The sequence below is a fragment of the Geotrypetes seraphini genome, chromosome 4 (assembly GCF_902459505.1).
Source record: "Geotrypetes seraphini chromosome 4, aGeoSer1.1, whole genome shotgun sequence".
Lineage (NCBI taxonomy): Eukaryota > Metazoa > Chordata > Amphibia > Gymnophiona > Dermophiidae > Geotrypetes > Geotrypetes seraphini.
Window position 1 is genome coordinate 39,066,955 of NC_047087.1, and position 19,788 is coordinate 39,086,742.

General features: G+C 38.6%; 1 protein-coding gene across 1 annotated transcript in view; it reads left to right on the plus strand.

The window, feature by feature from the left end:
• PEPD (peptidase D) overlaps nucleotides 1-19,788 on the plus strand; it is a 485,574-nt gene that overhangs the window by 77,028 nt on the left and 388,758 nt on the right. Inside the window, exons 4-7 of the mRNA XM_033941263.1 lie at nucleotides 2,265-2,328; nucleotides 6,993-7,040; nucleotides 11,293-11,354; nucleotides 12,251-12,295. Of these exons, the coding sequence (XP_033797154.1) occupies nucleotides 2,265-2,328; nucleotides 6,993-7,040; nucleotides 11,293-11,354; nucleotides 12,251-12,295 (219 nt within the window). The remainder of the gene's footprint in view (nucleotides 1-2,264; nucleotides 2,329-6,992; nucleotides 7,041-11,292; nucleotides 11,355-12,250; nucleotides 12,296-19,788) is intronic.

Below are 19,788 nucleotides of genomic sequence, written 5' to 3' on the forward strand. Positions count from 1 at the left end.
AAGGAAACAAAGTGTAATAACATGGCAGAGCATTATGTCAGAGTTCAAAGGATGGATTTTACAGCTTAATCAAGGGTGTCCATATCCATAGCAACAGATATTGCCATGCTTTTCAACTGCTAGTTGGCCGTATACGAGTATAGTAGTCATTATGAAAGCAGTACTCATCCAAATCACCAAGGGCTAGACCAGCAGGAAGAGGAGTGTGGCAGCAATGTGTATGTCGGAATATAAGTTGTGCAAAGTTCGTGGACAGTTATGGAATTATTTTCAGTTCCTCTGTATGTATTTGTGTCTGTTTTCTTTGTGTGCTGTACAACTTCTTTCCAGCATTCTGTTGGGTTGGAAGAATAATTCCCAAAAATTAAAGGAAAACTGCTGTATAGGGTCAGACCCCCCCCCCCCCCCCCAATCAAGCCAAATAGCCACTTTCTATCAATAGCCAATCCCAGGTTGCAAGCACCTGGCAGGATTCCGAAAAGTAGGTTGCTCTCTAGGTCGACCTTATAGACTTTTACTTTAGGAATATGTCCAAACCTTTTTAAAACTCGAGTACAGTAACTGCTTTTGCCACATCATACAGCAGTGAGCTTACCGATGTGCCCACAGTCTTTGTACGTTTTGAAAGAGTAAAGAACTGATAGGGCAGAGGCACTACTCCTGTTCTACTCCACTTGCGATATTATTGACCTTTATCATATCTCGCCTCGGTTATCAAGTTTCCTAATGTTTTTATCATTTCCTCATGAGAATTGTTCAATTACCCTTATCATTTGATTATCCTTTTCTAATACCACAATCTTAGTGAGATGTAGCGATGAGCTATGCACAATATTAAAGGTACAGTTGCATCATGGATTGTTATAGAAGCATAGGAGGTGAAGGACTGAGATTAACATTGTTGCATATGCTTGGAGTCTTGCAGCCCATGCTGGTTATACAAACATGTGGAAGAGATGCAAAAAGGAGAGAGAGGGGAAGGAGACAAGAAGTATGGAACAAATGATACGAGGAGGGAAGAAGTTTAATGGGAGGCGAGTGTAATGGATATGGTTGTTGGGAGAAAGAGAAGGGAAATAAGAAATGACCAGAGGAGGAAGGAAAAAGTTGGGGAAGGGGAGACAAAATGAAGGTGGAGGGTGTGTGTGTGTGTGAAAGTTTGAAATATTTTATTGGATCAAACTGCTGCAGCGGAAGAGTTGAACTCAGTGATAGTGAACTGGGGGTGCCCAAGCTCTTTAGAAGCTACTAAAGAGTTTGAGCAGCTGGAAGCTTTTGGATGCTCCTGCACTAAAGGTAAATTAACTGTCACCAAACCCTTTTAAAAGAGAAATAGAGGCCAACTGAATTTTGGCAGAAACCAAAACCATAGCCCCACCACTGCAAGGCCAGCCTTCCCCTTCCCAACAGTAAAGCCATTCTCCACCCCACCCCCAACCCCCGTAGGCACCCCTGGCCTAATTTTTAAATTCTCTAGTGTCTGGTAGCCTCTTTGTGACAGGAGGATCCTGAGTTGCTCCTGCCCCCTCTGGCTGCATTGTGAAAATAGTGGCAATGACTTCCCATGACAGCCTCGTGAAATTGCTGCAGGAAGTCATGGCCACCATTTTGGAAACGGGAAGAGCATAAGGAGGAAGTTGCTCCTGCTCATGCCTTTCCCAGTCAATTCCAAAATGTCAGCTGTGACCTCCTGTGCCATTTTCACAACAGAGCCAGCGGGGGTGAGGGGAATAGGAACAATTAGGCCTAGGGAAGGAATGGATTTTCTGTTGGGGGGAGGGGGGTGCTACATTTCTAGTTCTGTTGAAATCGAATGGTGGATTTCAGCTGCTGATTCAGTTTCGTCTGGAACCAAAAGCACTGGTTACAGTTAGCCTCTAAAAAGAAAAGCAATATATGGGTTTCAAAAGTGAATTGACCTAAAACTGTGCTTACAATTCTGTTTCATGATGCAAGAACACAGATAAACCCTTATTGTTTCTTACCCTCCCAAATCATTTAAAATAAGCCATAGAATTCCATTAAAAAAACCCTGAACATGTAGGATTAGAATCCCTGGTTATAATATAGCTCATTTCTGGATGATGTCCGATTCTGGCATTTTTTTTATTAACCAAAGTTTTTTTTTTTGAAAGCTCCTCAGTCTGTTTACATCTTAGTATAACATAAGTGTGTGTGGGTTTTTTTTGTTGTTGTTGTTGCTAGTTTTTGTTTCCTTTTCCACATACATGTCAAGTAACATTTTATTTTTATTTTGCTTGAAGGATTCACCCTCCTGAGTATTTCAAAGAAAAATATGCATTGGATGAAGTGCACTATACGGATCAGGTAAGTTTCAAACTCCTACGCCAAGTCTGCATGTCCCATAGTTTACCCAAAGCAGAATCTATTCTAGGAACAAATTGTACTATGTGGAAAATATTTGGGATATTGCACGGATATAAATGGAGTGCATAGCCAGAAATGATTTTTCCCTGGCCTATTCCTCTGCTTCCACCTCTGTTGAAGGTCAACGAGTACTTAAGAGCAGAACCCATATGCCTCATAACTAATACTTGCCCCTCTCTTATCTGCTTCAAAATTCTGAATTTTTCCAAACATATTCCCAGTTGCCATGGGCTGAATTTTCATATTAGTCATTTTTCTCAAGGCCACTAAATATAATTATTCCAGTAGATTGACAAAAGTCATCTGTTTCCAAAGTCTCTGTCTTTCAATCACTTGTGAATAGTTTCTTCTTTCTCAGAGTACCTAACTCAACAGCAGGCCTAGTTTAGACCTGCTTTGCCCTCTGTATAACATTTCAGTCCAGTCATTGTGCAAAGCTGAACTGTCCTTTTCATCAACTGCTTAGATTAGTCCTGCCTATCATAGATTAATCCATCTCATTCTAGTGTTGGATGGTAACGAGAAATCGTTCACAATGGCAGTGATGATAAATATTTTACAATATAAATTACTTGTGGTGCTAATGTAATGTAACTGTGCTGTGCAGAGTTGCAAAAGTGCAAAAAGTACTCACTAAAAAAAAAAAAAATCTGGAGATGCTGCCTCTGAAAGAATAAGGTTAATGATATTACAAAAAAAATGCTATGATCAATGTAATGAAAAATGTACAGGCAATGTTTTGTTCTGATGTATAAATTTAAAAAAATCAACAGTAAAACTTACATTATTCCATGGGTAGTTGTTATGTAATAAACAAATATAATATCTAATAGTGTTTTGCTCAAAGATTTTTGCTGTCATAGTCATGCTATTGCATGTTATGCTGGTGTAATGTGTGCTTTTCAAGAATGAAAGACAAATCCACTAACCTCCAGAGCTCTGTACCTTACTATAGCACAGAACTAGGAACTTGGGCTAAAGAGATAAGCTCTGCCTTAGAGAGAGATTGCAGGGTAAGGAGGAAGGGAACCACAATCTTAACCTCCTTACCCCACCAGACTTTGCTTCTCCTGGAGTTTAACCCTGCCCCCCCCCCCCCCCGAGATTGGGCGTTCTTCTGCCCTTAAAAGGGCCACTGACCCAAACAGGAACATCTTTCTTCATGAGCTGAAAAATGAGGAAGGAGGCCACCATCTTATCCTCCTTACCCCACCAAACCTTGTTGCCCAAGCTCCTGCCAGAGTTTAGCCCCCCCCCCAAGACCAGGTTTCTTCTGTCCTTGAAGGGCCACCGAACAGGCGTCCCTCTCCCACCATCGGGCCCTACCAAAGGGCCCTTTGTGCATCTGTTCGTGTGGTCCGAGGAGGTCTGAGCACAGAATTAAACTCAATTTCCAACAGAAAAGGAACTAAATTCAATCACTACCACCACAACTCGCTGTCGGTGACCAGCTTGGTAGATCTATGACTAAGTAGTAGGACAAATTAGAATGAATTGTGCTAAGCAGACCCTGTGAGGGATTTCTCTAATGCTCAGCTTAAAATGACCCCTTCGTTTAATTGCATTCTACTCTTAAACACAGTTGTTATGTGGGTATAATTGCTAGTGGGGGAAAGTGGTAACAGAAGTTAATTAATAAGAGTGACCACTTGCAAAACTGTACGATGAAGTGGCTACAAATCTATTATCTGATCTTAATAGGCTGACTACTGGTTAAAATAGGTGGTATTGACAAGTTGTGCGCTAACTTTATACAAAGTGGTGATGCTCCAAGATAACATAATGTTCACTAATGGAGTACATTGATTCAAAAGTCGAGACGGCTTCAGATATAGCCAGGAAAACTTAGCCAGTCAAGATATTACAATACCTGACACACAAAGAAGAGACAGTCCTTGCTCAAAAGAGCTTACTATCTAGTCAAGACGGACAAACTGGAAAAGAAGGTTCATCAATACAGTGTGCTTAGGTGGAGGAATTACAGAGGGACTGATAAAATGGTTCTTAGAAGGTGGGTTAGAGTTTGGAATTGAAAGCATCTTTAAAGAAGTGGGCTTTGAATTTGAATTTGAATACTTCTAGAAACAGAGCTTGACATATCAAGTCAGACAGTATATTCTAAGTACCAAGAGTAATTATGGGTAATAGAAAGTCAAAACTCTCTCCACTTCCCCAAAATAGAAGATGGGATTGCAAAAATTTTAAACGGATCTTATGTAATGCATTAACACCCTTAGAAGATGAATATGTACCAACAGAATGTCTATATCTGAATGCTCGCTCAGTTTGTAACAAGACCCTGATTTTAAAAGATCATAACGAACCACCAGGCAGGAATAACATGCATAACAGAAACATGGATTCCAAATGATGATTCCCCAGTTCTAGCTGATCTCTGTCCACAAACTGATTCATTGCACCAGAAAATTAGAGAGGCGGGGAATTACTCCTACTTTATAGATCATTCCTTTATTTAAGGTTACTACATAGTAGCAATGAACAGAGACTAGAATATATGCACTGTAGCATGAAGCCGGGAAAGATCTAGGTATACTCCTGATTTATAGACCTCCTATTAATTGGAACACAATAGAAGATAAACTGTTTAATCTCTCACTGCACCGCATCATTCACTATCTGATAATCCTAGCACAATCTCTGTTAATACTGTGCCTGGACTATTGTAATTCATTATATTGTGGCATTACAGAAAAAGAACTCAAGAGACTATAGCTACTAGAAAACACTGCCAGCAGACTAATTTTCAGAATGAATTGGTACGAGAAGGCAAGTCCACTATTAGAACAACTACACTGGCTGCCAATGAAAAAACAAATCCAATTCAAGATAGCTTGCATGGTTCACAAAGTGATCTATGGAGAAAACTCAAATGGACTAACTTCTGTTATCAAAGTCCTACAGTCCTTCAATTCACGTGCATTGCAATGTTTCAAATTATCCTTCCCATCACCTCAGCAAGTTCGGCGGAAGGCTACCTTTGAATACCAAGGACCTCTTATCTGGAACAAACATGCCAACATACCTAAGACAACACATCACTTATCTTGACTTCTGGAAGAAACTAAAGACATACCTCTTCTCTCTATAGCCAACCTCCTATCTTTCATCTCTTTCCTTTAACAACCACAAGATCTGATTTAAAAATGTAACCTTCTGTCCCCCCCTCCCGCCTGATGAGTAACTACTAACTCAATTCCTGGGTGTTTCAACAAATGATGGTGTCGAGCTCTCAAATAAGTCTCCTGTAACAGCGCTATATCCCATTTCAAATGCAGCACATCTTTTAGTACAATGCTCAGTTTGCCTGGAATGTTGAGGCTATTAACATTCCAGGACCCAATCTTAAATTTATTTATTTATTTATTCAATTTTCTATACTGTTCTCCCAAGGGAGCCCAGAATAGTTTACATGAATTTATTCAGGTACTTGAGCATTTTCCCCTGTCTGTCCCAGTGTGCTTGCAATCTATCTAATGTACCTGGGGCAATGGGGAGGATTAAGTGACTTGCCCAGGGTCACAAGTAGCAGCGTGGGTTTGAACCCACAACTAGAGAATGACACGGGGAAAAAAAATCTGTCACCGCCCCGTCCCCGTCCCACCATCCTCTGCACCGCCCCGTCACTGCCGTTCCCTTCACCGCCCCGTCACCGTCACCGCCATCCCTTGGCCTTGAGGGCTACATTTCTTGTTAAATTTCCTGCGAAATGCTATGTATCTTATCAAAATAAAATTTTTCTTTTCTTTGAGCCTAAACAGCTTTTAGAATTTATAAGGCCAAAAGAAGGGTTGGTATCTTAGTCTAATGATATATGACCTTCCATCCAGCTGTAAGATGTGTCATCTAGTGCTGTCACTCTAGTATAAGTTTGTTTTATGAGTTGAAGTTAATTTCCTTTCTTGATCTCCTATATGGTGGGCTAAATAGGAGTTAGAATATTTCCTTACTTTGTATTACTTGATTTATTATTTTTGTGATCTGTATCAAGTGGTAACTGTAAATGCTTGATTGGAAAATTTCATAAATAAAACATAAAAAAACCCTTCACTGTTGAAAGTTAAGAATATTTGTGCATAAAGCTATTCAAATTCACCACTTTAGGATATTTGGCATGTGTGCACATTTTCTAAATCATACTGGGACCACTCGGCAAACAGGGTTCTTTTACTAAGCTGTGGTATAAAATGGGCTTGGTGTGTCCTAACATGGGACTTTCTCACACACTATGCCCATTTTTACCATGGTGATAAAATAGGGCTTTTTTTAAAAATGGTTGTTCCAACACTACTTTTTCCAAGAGTGAGCAGAACCAGCAAATATGCTTCCTATGGTAAGCCTTTTTTGGTTAAGCCTGTGTTAGGGCTTAATGCACCTAAGTGAAAAGGCCCCAACATTATTTAACAGACCTGTTTTTTTTGGGTTTTTTTTTTTAAAGTTACTTTAGTCAAAAACTGAGGTTAACTAGAATATTAGCTCTTATATATAATTTATAAATTTCAAAGTAGTGCTAAATTAGCCATATTTCTTTGCATCACTCTATATCCTAAATTTTGAAAAAAAAATCTTTTTTTTTTTTTTGTCAGATTGTTCCTGTCTTGACTTCTAAGAAACCCTCTCTTCTTTATACATTGGTAAGTGATTCTTTTTACCAGAAATGCATTTAATTATCTCTCAAATAGTGTTAATGTGTTGGAACACACCTTGGGTTCCGTCTTTAAGAATAATACCTTGCCTGAATATGTGCTAATATCTGGAAAATAGGCCGATTATAGAAATCTTATGGTGCTTTATTTAAAGCAGCATTTCAAGTTTGTTAGTATCATAAGGATGCATATCCCTCAATTTAAAACCTTGGAATTTCTTGTGTTTAAAAATATTCAAGTGTCACTTCTGATACTATCCATATATTTTCAAATCTTATATGGATAGTTTCAGACTGAAAATCTGTCTTGACGGCACAATACCTTCCTTATAAGAAGTGATATTCAGCTGCTATATGGATAACATATATTTAGTTTAGGCAAACTAAATGGACAGTAATGACTCAATATATTCATGTCGCCACTTTTGTTTATAGAGATGCTGAATATACAGTATGTATTAATTTGTGTTGTGCTTAAATTAATGCTGTCAGATTTACATCAAAGATCCTTAACTTTTTTTGGTTCCCGCATCCCTTTTAATTGATCAATGAAACCCTTGCACTCCCATCCTAAACCATAGGTTCACTAGTAACTACTGACGGCCACATAGTTAACTGCTAATGAATGGTTTAAATTATTTATGCTACCAATGACTGTCCTAATAACTGCCTTCACTATGTCTAGAAAGTTTCAATAAATTGCCACTGGTTAAGTACCCTTGTTCTACATCTTCAAAAAAAAAAAAAAAAAACCCCAACCAAAAACCAAATGCATCCCAGTGCAGAAGTTCCTACCACCAGGTGACACAAGCTCAGTGTTCCACTTCTGCTGAGTCTTGTTAAAAAAAAAAAATGGGGCAAGCAAAGCAGGATATACATGTACAACCAAACCAATCATCTGCTTTTTGACTGTTTTCTATACTCCAGTGTCTCTCTAGAGTGCACATCCTGTCTTATCTGTTTATCAGAGAGAACATATCAGAACAGATTCTTGGGCATGATCTCAAATACCTCAAGACCATATCAGCTTGCTTCAGCAAGGAGTCTTTTCCCTGCAGTCTGAAGCAATAGAGCCAATTCTAGTTTAAGATTATAGCTTACTCTTGTGCAAGGTAAAATTCAAGAGGAACACACTTTCTCTGTTCTCCCCTCCTTGAAGAAGGAATTTGACTGAGCTCATTACATCTGAATGATACTTTTACACTTACCCTGCTCCATTCAAAGTGCAAAAATGACCTCTAAGTCTTTCTACATGCAAATCATAATCAATCCTACTTTCAGCCTCTTCTTGGACATCAGAGCTATTATCATATGCTTCATAGGCTGCTTGCTTGCACAGATGGTATCAGCTAGTTTTTCCATACTTAGCTTCTGATAGCTTTCTTTGGAAAACCTAGCTGTAGTGAAACAATACTTCTCATTTATAGACTGGGATTCCTCTTTAGCTTTGAAAAGTCAACACATCAATTGACAAAGAGTTTCATTTATAGGAGGTATTCAAGACACAAGTCTGGTGAAAACTGTTATGCTACTCTTTAGGTTGCAGAAACTGATACTTCACATTCAGAACCTCCAGTGCTTTATTACCGTCATAGCCAGTTACTAATTGCAAAAGGTAGGCCATAAATACATCACAGACCTCTTCTCATTCCCAACCAACAGACATGAAAGAAAAACACACCTGAAATTTGTCTCCCCACCGGCTAGAGGGTGTAAATATAAGAGATACCATCAACAACTGTTATCGTACCAAGCAGCCACATGGGGCAAAGACTTAGAAAAACTAATTGCATATACAACCAATTATGGTGAATTTAGGAAACACCTAAAAACATACCTGTTCTTGAAATACTTAGATAACGAACCAGAACATCAGCCCCCTTTATAATACCACAACATACCCAAATCATTAAATTATAAACCCCAACCCAATCACCAACCATGAACACTATATTCAATTTAAGGAACATTTCTAATCATGTGTAAGCAGCACGGCACACAAACTGCTGTTAATATTTATTAATGTTGGAACTACCAGATGTACAATGTTATACCCTTTAATCCGCTGTATGTACAGTCTCTCTTTATTGTAACTACAGTTTATCTATATTGTAACTACAGTTTCTCTATATTGTAAACCACTCCTCTTTATTGTAAACCGCCTAGAAGTCGCAAGATAGTTGGCGGTATATAAAAATAAAGTTATTATATTATTATTATTATTATTATATGGTGGTAGTGTACATAATGCTCTGTGCCTGCCTAAAATTGAGAAAACCACAATAGATCTGAAACTTTGAGCTGAATCAATCTCTCCAGCCTCTCATTCCCTGACTTTACTTTGAAATGTGCTGCAGTGCTGGATGTCCAAATTCAACCTGACCATTGGTATTCCATTTGCACCCATTGGGGAGCTCATTTAATCTTTTAGCTTACATAAGGAGCCTAGTCAAGCAAATTATGGCTTCAGGTCAATTGTCTGAAGCTCTGAGCAATATTATACTCCTTTCGGGTATTTGTACGAGAGGCTGCTGAAAAGTTCTTAGTTCAAGAAGAGAATGATGTGGAGCCATGAAACTTAACAAGTTTTTCTTGATACTTTTCGTTTCATTTCATATCATTGAACTGAAAAGTGTCAAAAGTGTGGCATAAGTTGTAAGTTGTTTCATGCAAACTGTGTGCCATGGCACACTAGTATGTCTCCTGAGATTTCAGGTGTGCCACGTCACACTGGGAAAGAGGAGAGGCGCTGGATGACTGCCTACAGGACGTGCCTCTCGTGATGAGAGGCACCTCCTGTATGCAGTCAGTGGGCACCAGCGCCTCTCCTCTCCGGCCTTCTTCCCTGCTGGCACCCCCCACTGGTGTCTCAGGACCCATCTGGAGAGCATTTGCACATGCGCGGACATTGACGTCTGCACACTTCAAGGTGCCTTGAGCTGCGGCCATTACCTTTAGTGTGCTGTGGCTCAAGAAAGTTTGCGGGACATTACTCTACATCATTCTCTTCTTGGTTTAGCTGAGAACTTTTCAGTGGCTCCTTGTACATTATATTCAAGATCAATCAAGTTTCCATATTTTTTATACCATGATGGTGAGGTACAAGTTCTTTTCATTTTATCCAGGAAGCAGTAAGAATTTGGGACTTTGATTTCTAGTTGCATTCAAATTCAGGATGGTTGCATCCTAGGTATTCATAACTAGACAGCCAACAGGCTCAGCAGAGTTTTTCATCCATATGAATGGTTTCTGGAGCTGCAAACTCACAGAATATACATACTAAATGGATCTCTTCTGTTCAGTATGCCCATCTCCAAGTAGTTTGGCATACAGTGTCCTGGCCATAAACTGATCTTGATCCCTTCTGCACATGGCAAAGGCTCTGCATGTTTCAGAAGAGTTCAATACAATTATATCATTCTCTGCAACTAGTCTTATGAATTAGAAAGACCTAGGAGTGACGAGTAGTCTGAGGCCTACTAAGAGGCTTGGGTTGAGCACTCAAGTGCTGATAGCTCTTAGGTCTTAACTGGATGAGATTTGGGGAATGGGTGCAAGATACTTGGAGGTTAACTTGTCTTAAGTTGATCAGAAGAGCCATTCTTAGAAGGTGGTCACTAAGATTTCATTATTTCAGCCTATGTCTGTAGAGATGATATGGAACTCTTGTGTACTGGTCAGCCGTACAAATGCTCTGTTTCATTTGGAGAAGTAAGGAAGCATCAGAAGCTTTTTTTGGATCCAATGATTTGTCAAGGGGGAAGAGGGATTCAATATTGTTTGTGTTATGCTCCAGTCTAAAAGTCCCTCACATACATGTGCTGAATATATATAATTTTTTAATATTTCAGTGGTCAGTATTGCTTGATTTGTACCTGAATCATTTTTAACAGGTATAACATTTTCTTAAACTGGTATTTAAAGCTCCTATGTGCTGGGTTAGTTTGAGGATACTGAGGAAGACTTTCTGTTGTGTCTCCAAATGAGGAAAACCTTAACTAGTGAGAAGATAGTGAGGCCATGAATCCAGAAGGAGGCTCCTCCGCCCCCAATCCCCGCCCATGCTCCTTAGCAAGGCAGAATGCAGTTTATGTATATAGTATGTAATAACATATAGTACTTTGTGGTTACTTAAAATAACTTTGAATGGACTTTATTAGGAAAATGCTGTTTTCTTTCTAGTATTTAGTGGTGATCCCCTCTCTCTCTCTCTCTCTCTCTCTCTCTCTGTATTTCCACAGCGTGGTGTGAACACTGATAGTGGAAATGTCTGCAAGGAAGCTTCATTTGAAGGAATTAGTCAGTAAGTGAATGAGATGCCCTCAATTTTATCACGCATTGAATTGTACAAGATGTCTAATTGTTCTTCTATTCTTCCTTTACCAGGCACATATTTGATTAATTTTATTGCACTATTCAGCATTACAACATTTAGGTAGCTGGAGGAAGGAATTTGTGGGCAGAAGGGGTGTAAATCTGAAATCGGATAGATGCCCGCCTGCCTCCCATCCCCCTTCCATTGAACACCCCCCATGCCATCCTGCCTGCTGCCTTCCATTAAACCCCCCCCTCCGATGCCAGCCTGCCTGCCTCCCATCCCCCTTCCACTGAAACCCCCCACCCCACCCCTCCGATGCCAATCTGGGCCGCCCTGTCCTGACTGATCCACATTTTGCCTCTCTCCCCGCGGGGCTGGGCTTTGCCCAGCTGTTTCCGGACTGACGTCTTTCCCTCCCCGATCCTCCTCCCAGGGCGAGAAAAAGAAAGGGAGAAGCCGAGTCGGCACCCCGTTGCGGCCGGAGCCGGTTCCAATCTCGAAGCGTAGAATTTCTCCTTATTTTCGGTTCAGTGTTTTAGTGTTCACTGTTTTTAGAATAGTGTAATTTTAATTTTGCTAACAATTTGAATGTAGGCCCCTCTTGATCTTGAGGCCCTAGGCTGAAGCCTAGTTAGCCTTTAGGAAAATCCGGCCCTGCCTGCATATCTTCTGTACAAGAATACAAGTAGATCTCCAGAAAGTTTAGAAATTTGTCTTCAGCTAGGTAGGATTTTACTTTGCTCAATGTTTTGAAGTTGGTTATTTTAAAATAAAACACACAAAATACAAAGTTATGATGTTAATCCTGTTTGGACATTGTTTTATGCATATGAATATTATTTGGTGTTTTCCCATTAATTTATTATTTTTTTCTTTTGTAGATTCCATGTGAATAATACCATTCTTCACCCAGAAATCGTGGAATGGTAAGTTGATGTTGGCATCATTTCAGTTGTTCTCCAAAAGTTTTGGTTTCTCATCTCTTACAAATTGATGTACCCTGACTCACAGCAACTTCCTTTGGAAATGTGCTTGCTCTTATGGTTTCTATTAAGATTCATAGCAGGACTCAAATGACATGCATTCTGCAGAGTAATCTGTAGATTAGTTCTTTGCTCGCTTAAGTTGCTTTCTTTTTATGGTTCTCCTTGTTTCTGTATTGACCATATTGAGGCTAATATTCAAAGGGTTTAGGCTCTCAACTTTGAGAGAGGCTTGTAAATTGTCCTGCTTTGAAAATTTACTAGGCCTGGGTGTCTAAATTTGTACTTCTAGTTTCACTAACAAGTGGGTGGTAACAGGTATGTATTTAGGATATGGATAAAAATTATGAGCTTAGCACTGATATTTAGCACTCAGCTAAATTTAGGTTCCTAAATTTATTTCCCCAGTGCAGATGACTGGTTTATTGCACAGAGGGCTTTCTTCAACAATTTTTGCGTAGACCACTTTTGCATAGATCACTTTTTACACGCGATTGTATATTTTATTTTTGTGCTGCTCTTTCTCGGTATGGGCCCAGCATTCTAACCCTCCTGACCTTTCTCTGGTATGGAAATACTCTACAGAGTAAAGGGGCCATAGACAAATAACACAATCAAATAACACATCACTAAACTCTTAACATGTCATCAGTCTGTTGCAATGACACATGAATACCTTCTGCTTCAGAATAGATGATCTGTTAGAGCAGTGATTCCCAACCCTGTCCTGGAGGAACACCAGGCCAATCAGGTTTTCAGGCTAGCCCTAATGAATATGCATGAGAGAGATTTGCATATGATGGAAGTGATAGGCATGCAAATTTGCTTCATGCATATTCATTAGGGCTAGCCTGAAAACCCAATTGGCCTGGTGTTCCTCCAGGACAGGGTTGGGAACCACTGTGTTAGAGGCCCTGGTGAGTAAGTGATCATGGGCTGTTTGAGATGCTTCTGCTTTGCTTGCAAGACTGACTTAATGATCACACGTAACTGGAAAAATTGGGACCGTCTTAACTTTACGTTCTGGTGGGCAAATTTATGTTTATTGTATAAATATGAAAAAGCAAATGCTGACTTGTCAGGGAACACAAAAATCTTTAAATTAATTTGGGGCCCATTGATGTCTTTTGTAGAATTATTATAGTGTAAATAGTTTGTTGTAATAATGGCACATCCAGGGGAGGGAGATATATATTCAAGTGATCTTGTGTTTTATGAATTTTTTTTGAGGGAGGGGAAGGGAGGGGTTTTTAATTTGTTAAGAGTGGTTGAACTGTTTGATAGTTTATAAGTGCTTAATTTTTAGATGTATGACAAGTATGTTATATTGCACTTTTGTAAGAATTGAAAATTTAATAAAGAATTAAAAAAGACTGACAATCTTTTTTTTAAAAAAAATTCTTTATTCAGTTTTAACTCTTGCAACAAGTGTACAAAATTCAATCAGATAATTCGTACAAATCACTTGACATTCTAACAATTATTGTCAAATGCATATAAAAAAGACCCCTCCCCCACCCATCCCATTCATCAGGAATAAACCCATTAAATCACATAACATGCCTCCCCATCCCCTCATTAAATATAGTCCTATGTAATAAAAAGGTGTCCAAGGTGTCTAATCATTAGAATATGGACTGACTTAATCTTATTTTGCAGTGCTCGATTATTTACTGTTACAATTTTATATGCACTTAGGGTCAGGCTTCCATTGTAAATTATTAAGAAACTTCAGCCAGAGGGCGTGGCTTGGACACGCAAGCAAATGGTCGGGTAATAGCAGTGCTCCGTGTCAGACAAGCTATTATTTCAAATTTTAAAGCTCCAAAATTGATATTTTTTCGCTGAAAAAGGTGGATAAGAAGAAAATGGCATCGGGTAAACAAAATAAAAACGATGCAGGAGCCGGAGGATCAGGAACAAGCAGTAATAAAAGATCAAAGCCTGAACCAGGGACACCTTCAAAGGTTCCGCTGCCTACAGAAGGAGATCCAGACATGATGGTAGAAATAAGACAGATCAAAGATATCGTTTTAGAAATCAAAAAACAACTTCAAAAGGCAATTGACGACGTAGCCATGCTTACAAAAAGAGTGGACCTAATTGATAACAAAATAACTCACTTAGAAGAAAAATCGGAAGAGGTACATACTGAAGTTATGCAAAATAAAAAAGCTTGGAAAGAAATGGAAATAATGAAGAGAGACTTGGAAGACTGTTTGAATAGAGAAAAAAGAAATAATTTAAGAATTATAGGGATGCCTGAAGGAGTGGAAAAAAATGATCCCAGCACTTTCCTTGAACAATTCCTTCCAAAAATCCTACCTCTGAAATCCAAAGTGCCTCTTGAAATTGAAAGAGCACACAGAATACCAGGACAAAAAACAGCAGTACAAAAAGGTCCAAGAACTTTAATATTTAAATTATTAAGATACCAACATGTTGCTGAAATATGTCAACTAGCTAAAGAAAATAAAAATTTACGATGTCAAGATGCACATATTCACATTGTTCCTGATTTTGCCAGAGAAACTGCCTTCAAAAGAAAACAACTACTGGATTTAAGACCTCAATTAAGGGCACTAGGGGCAAGATATGGACTTCTTTATCCAGCGGTTATGAAAGTAACTTTGGGAAATAAAACGCAAAATTTCACTGATCACAAGAAATTAGCAGAATATCTAGAACAATGTGAACAACCAATGACTTCTTAAATAAAACGCTGAGTAAGTTTATCAAGACTGAACTTATATCAAATGATTGTGTTTGTATTTTATTTTATTTTAAATCGTTACCGCAAATATACTCTGGGAAAAAAAACAAACAAACAGTTTGAATTAACTGTTTCGAATATATGGAATTTTTCAACTTACTTTTAAAAATAAGGAAGATCGTTGTCATGAGCATGGAACTTGATTCAGTGAAGACGTAGATGGGTGAGTGACGCGTAGAGAAGACAGAGTGTTGGCTTCCATTCGGTGACATTGCGCGACTCTGGGAGTTGATTGATTGCGTCGGATTTCTGATAGACTGAAAGGAATACAGAGAAACTGTTTTCCTGCCAAATATTCCCTTGGTGACACGGATATGCCCGAAGAATGGTGATCGCTTTGTCACTACTAAAAAATACGCGAAGAAATATGCATTGGGAGGAAACCTTTATTTAACCAATGAACGGCACCGGAAGTAAAGAGGATTGGGTGTTCTCATATCATCATGTCTACGGAGGAAGAAGAGGGATCTTGAAGAGGAAAAAAAAAAAAGGAGGGTTCATACCAGCAGGACTAAACGAACTGGGAAAACTATTAAACATAAGATATATTATATGAAATGAAATAAATTGTCTATGTATAGGAAGGAATAATATCTTTATAGGATAGATAGATTTTTAGGATTCAGATATATGCTAATATCCATTCTTTTCAAGATACAGTTCTACACAAGATATAGAGGAAAGTTTATGCATAGAACTCACTAAAGATTCCAATTGAATGATTAAAATATGAAAAAGAATAAGAAAGAGAATGGGTTATGATAGATTTTAATTTTATTAAAATTTTTACCTTCTAATTTTGGATGAATGGATTTTATGGAATAGAAAAGTAATGAATGTGAAGAATGAGTATAGGTATGGAAGATAAAATGTTTGCTTAATGATTTATTGTAAACTTATCCTAGATAAGAATTGTATAACTTCAAAATATTTTAAAATACATTTAATTCAACTTAACATAACAAACTTGGAATAGATGAAAGTATCCATATAAATAAGAAAGTAAAGATATATAAATTGTTAAATTTTAATAGTAATATTACTATTATGGAGCTTAGGATAATTTAAGTATTTTATTTTTAGCTTGTAAGGAGTGATGTCAAACCTGATCTAATTTTGCGTTTCCAAGTATTCGTATATGTATGGGGTGGGGAGGGAGGAAGTGGGGGGGTATTAAATTTTAAGGGTTTGCATAAAATAGTTAATTCTTTGATTTATCTTATATATGGGAAAAAGGAGTTTATAAAGAATACTGAAGTTTGGAGTGAAATGTTACAAATTATATTAATGCATAATGGGTCTTAAAATAATATCTTTAAACGTTAATGGTCTCAATCACCCGATTAAAAGAAAAAAGGCATTATTATTTTTAAAAAGACAAAATGCTGATATATGCTGCATACAAGAGACCCATCTGTCAAATACTGAATCTATTAAGCTAAAAGGTGATCTGGTCAAACAATGTTATTTTTCTTCGGCAATAGGGAAAAAAGCTGGTGTTGCTATACTAATAAATAAAAAATGTTCTGCTTCATTTAAGTTTAAGGCAGCTGATCCTCTTGGAAGGTGGGTATATGTGGAAATGGACATGGGAAATACCACCATGACGCTCTTCAATATATATGCCCCTAATTCGAATCAAAATGAATTTTTTAAAACTCTGCAACAATTAATTCTTCCACTTTCTACTTCAAATCTAGTAGTAGCAGGGGATTTCAATGCGGTCATGGATCCACTGATAGATAAAAGTCCGAGAAGATTTATAAAATCATTAGGCCTTGATAATTTGATACAATCTTGTGATTTAAAAGATATTTGGTGTATTCTTCATTTTGATGGTCGGGAATTTTCGTTTTGTTCACAGGTTCATAATTCTTTTTCTAGAATAGATTACATTTTTGTTTCTAATCAATTAGTACATCAAGTCACACAGGCTGTCATTGATCCAATTATACTATCTGATCATGCTGGAGTGTGGATTGAAATTAAAATAATAGATCAAAATGGAAAAAGACCTATATGGAGATTAAATAATACATTGCTTACAGATACTGACTTTTATGAAAATCTTTTGGAAAAAATGAAAGATTATTTTCAAATTAATGATACAGAAGGAATTTTAATAGAGACTTTGTGGGATGCTTTTAAAGCATACATTAGAGGACAAATTATTTCTTATTCAGCTTTGCAAATAAAAAAGGAAAAAAAACAATTTACAGAATTGGAAAAAGTGGTGAAGTCTCTAGAATCAAAATTAATTGAAAAATGGGATTATTTGACACAACAAGAACTTTTAAAAGCTAAAGGTAAATATAATGAAATTTCTTCAAAAATTATTAGAAAAGATTTATTTGTACAGCAAGCTTTGTATTATGGAAATTCGAATAAGGCGGGAAGAATGCTAGCAAATTATCTTAAAGCAAAAAAAAGAAAAACAAAAATAATTGCTATTCAAAATGAGAATGGTGAAATGTTATCTCAAATTGATCCCATTATAAAACAGTTTTTAAAATTTTATAAAGATTTGTATTCTTCTGAGCCTTATTCGAAAAAGGAAAAGGATGGTTTAGACTTTTTAAAGTTAATAGAGGGACCAAAGATTCCTGAACATATAAAATGAAGTTTAGAAGAGCCAATATCCTTAAAAGAGTTAGAAACAGCTTTGAAATCCCTTAGGGTTGGATCCGCTCCAGGTGGAGATGGTTATACAGTGGAGTTTTATAAATCATTTCAAAACATTATAATGCCCTATTTATTAAAACTGTATCAGACACAACTAAATAAAGGTTGTATTACAGGTACTATGGCTGAATCAATAACTATAGTTTTACCTAAGCCAAATAAAGATCCCACTTTGGTTTCAAATTATAGACCTATTTCTTTAATAAATGTGGATGGAAAAATTTTAACTAAGGCATTAGCATTAAGATTGGCTAAAGCTCTCCCTTTCATTATAGATATGCATCAGACAGGTTTGGTTGCTCAAAGACATTCATCTCATAATACTAGATTGGCATATCACATGTGGTATTTGACAAAATCCATTAATGACCCAGCATTCTCTATTTCATTAGATCAGGGGTGCCCACACTTTTTGGGCTTGCGAGCTACTTTTAAAATGACCAAGTCAAAATGATCTACCAACAATAAAAAATTTTTAAAACCCCCACAAAGCACACTGAAAGGCAGAGAAAATGTTAATTATCATTCATATTCCGGGTTTTTTTCAAAGAGGTCAAGGCAGATGACTCTATGCAATGTCATCTCAATAACAACCATACAAAAATAGACAAATATAGCCCCCTCCCTTTTTACTAAACCACATAGCAGTTTTTAGCGCAGGGAGTTGCGCTGAATGCCCCACGCTGCTCTCGACGCTCATAGGCTCCCTGCGCTAAAAACCGCTATTGTGGTTTAGTAAAAGGGAGTCATAGTGCAAAATATAGACAGCAGATATAAATTCTCAAAACAGACACATTTTGATCACTAAATTGAAAATAAAATCATTTTTCCTACTTTTGTTTGATGATTTCATGAGTCTCTGGTTGCACTTTCTTCTTCTGACTTCTTCTCACTTCACTCTGGCTGCACTTCTTCTGACATCTTCTGATTTCAGCCCACTCCTTCTTTCAGCCTCCTATATGCTTTCTCTCTTCCATACCTCATTCTCTCCCCCAACTTTTTCTTTCTTTCTCCCTGCCTCCTGTTCTTTCTTTCTCTCTCTCTCTCTCCATGCCCATTTTCTTTCTCCCTGCTTGCCCCCTTTGTTTCTTTCTCCCTGCCCTCCCCCAAGCCACTAGGTTTGCTGTCGCCACCGGGGAACAGGCCTCCAAGCCACCGCCCCCCAAGCTCTGCATGCAGAAGCCTTGCACTGACCAGCATTCTGCTCCCCTTCAATTCTGATGTCGGAGAGGAAGTTCCGGGCCAGCCAGGCAGCGATTGGCTGGCCCAGAAATTCCTCTCCGATGTAAGAATTGATGTCGGGGAGAGCAATGCTGGTCAGCGTTGGGCTTCTGCAGGCCCAAATCTCTGGATCCCCAGGGCCGAGGAAAAGAAAAAAAGCCAGTCTTCCATGAGAGCCGTTCCAGTCTCTTTTTAGCACGACACTCAACTTCCCATTTTCAGGCTCAAGACGTCAGAGCAGCAGCAGCAGCTCCGGCATTTTTGGGCAGAGCACCTCCTGCTCCTGACCGCCTTTCTCCAGTCTGGCTTGTCAATTCCGCCAGGGGCAGCCGGTGCTCAGCTCTCAAGGGTCGTGACTTCCCTAGACCTCCCTCCCGCCTTCTCCCGAAGGAAGTGATATCATCCCCCAGTCGGAAGACGGGTTCTGGCAGTCGGGCAGGAAGGGCGCAGCAAGAATGAGTGTGCATGGGGAACCTTGGGGAGATTCCGGTGGGGAATCTTGGGGAGAGGAAGGCTGATCGGCCGGCCGATTGGAACGGCAACACGAGATCGACTGGCGTTGCCTTCCCGATCGACCGGTCGATCGCGATCGACGTGTTGGGCACCCCTGCATTACCGTATTTTCACGCATATAACGCGCGCGTTATACGCGTTTTTACCTACCGCGCATACCCCTCGCGCGTTATACGCGTGAGCGCGGTATACAAAAGTTTTTCTACATAGTTCCCACCCCGCCCGACGCCCGATTCACCCCCCCCAG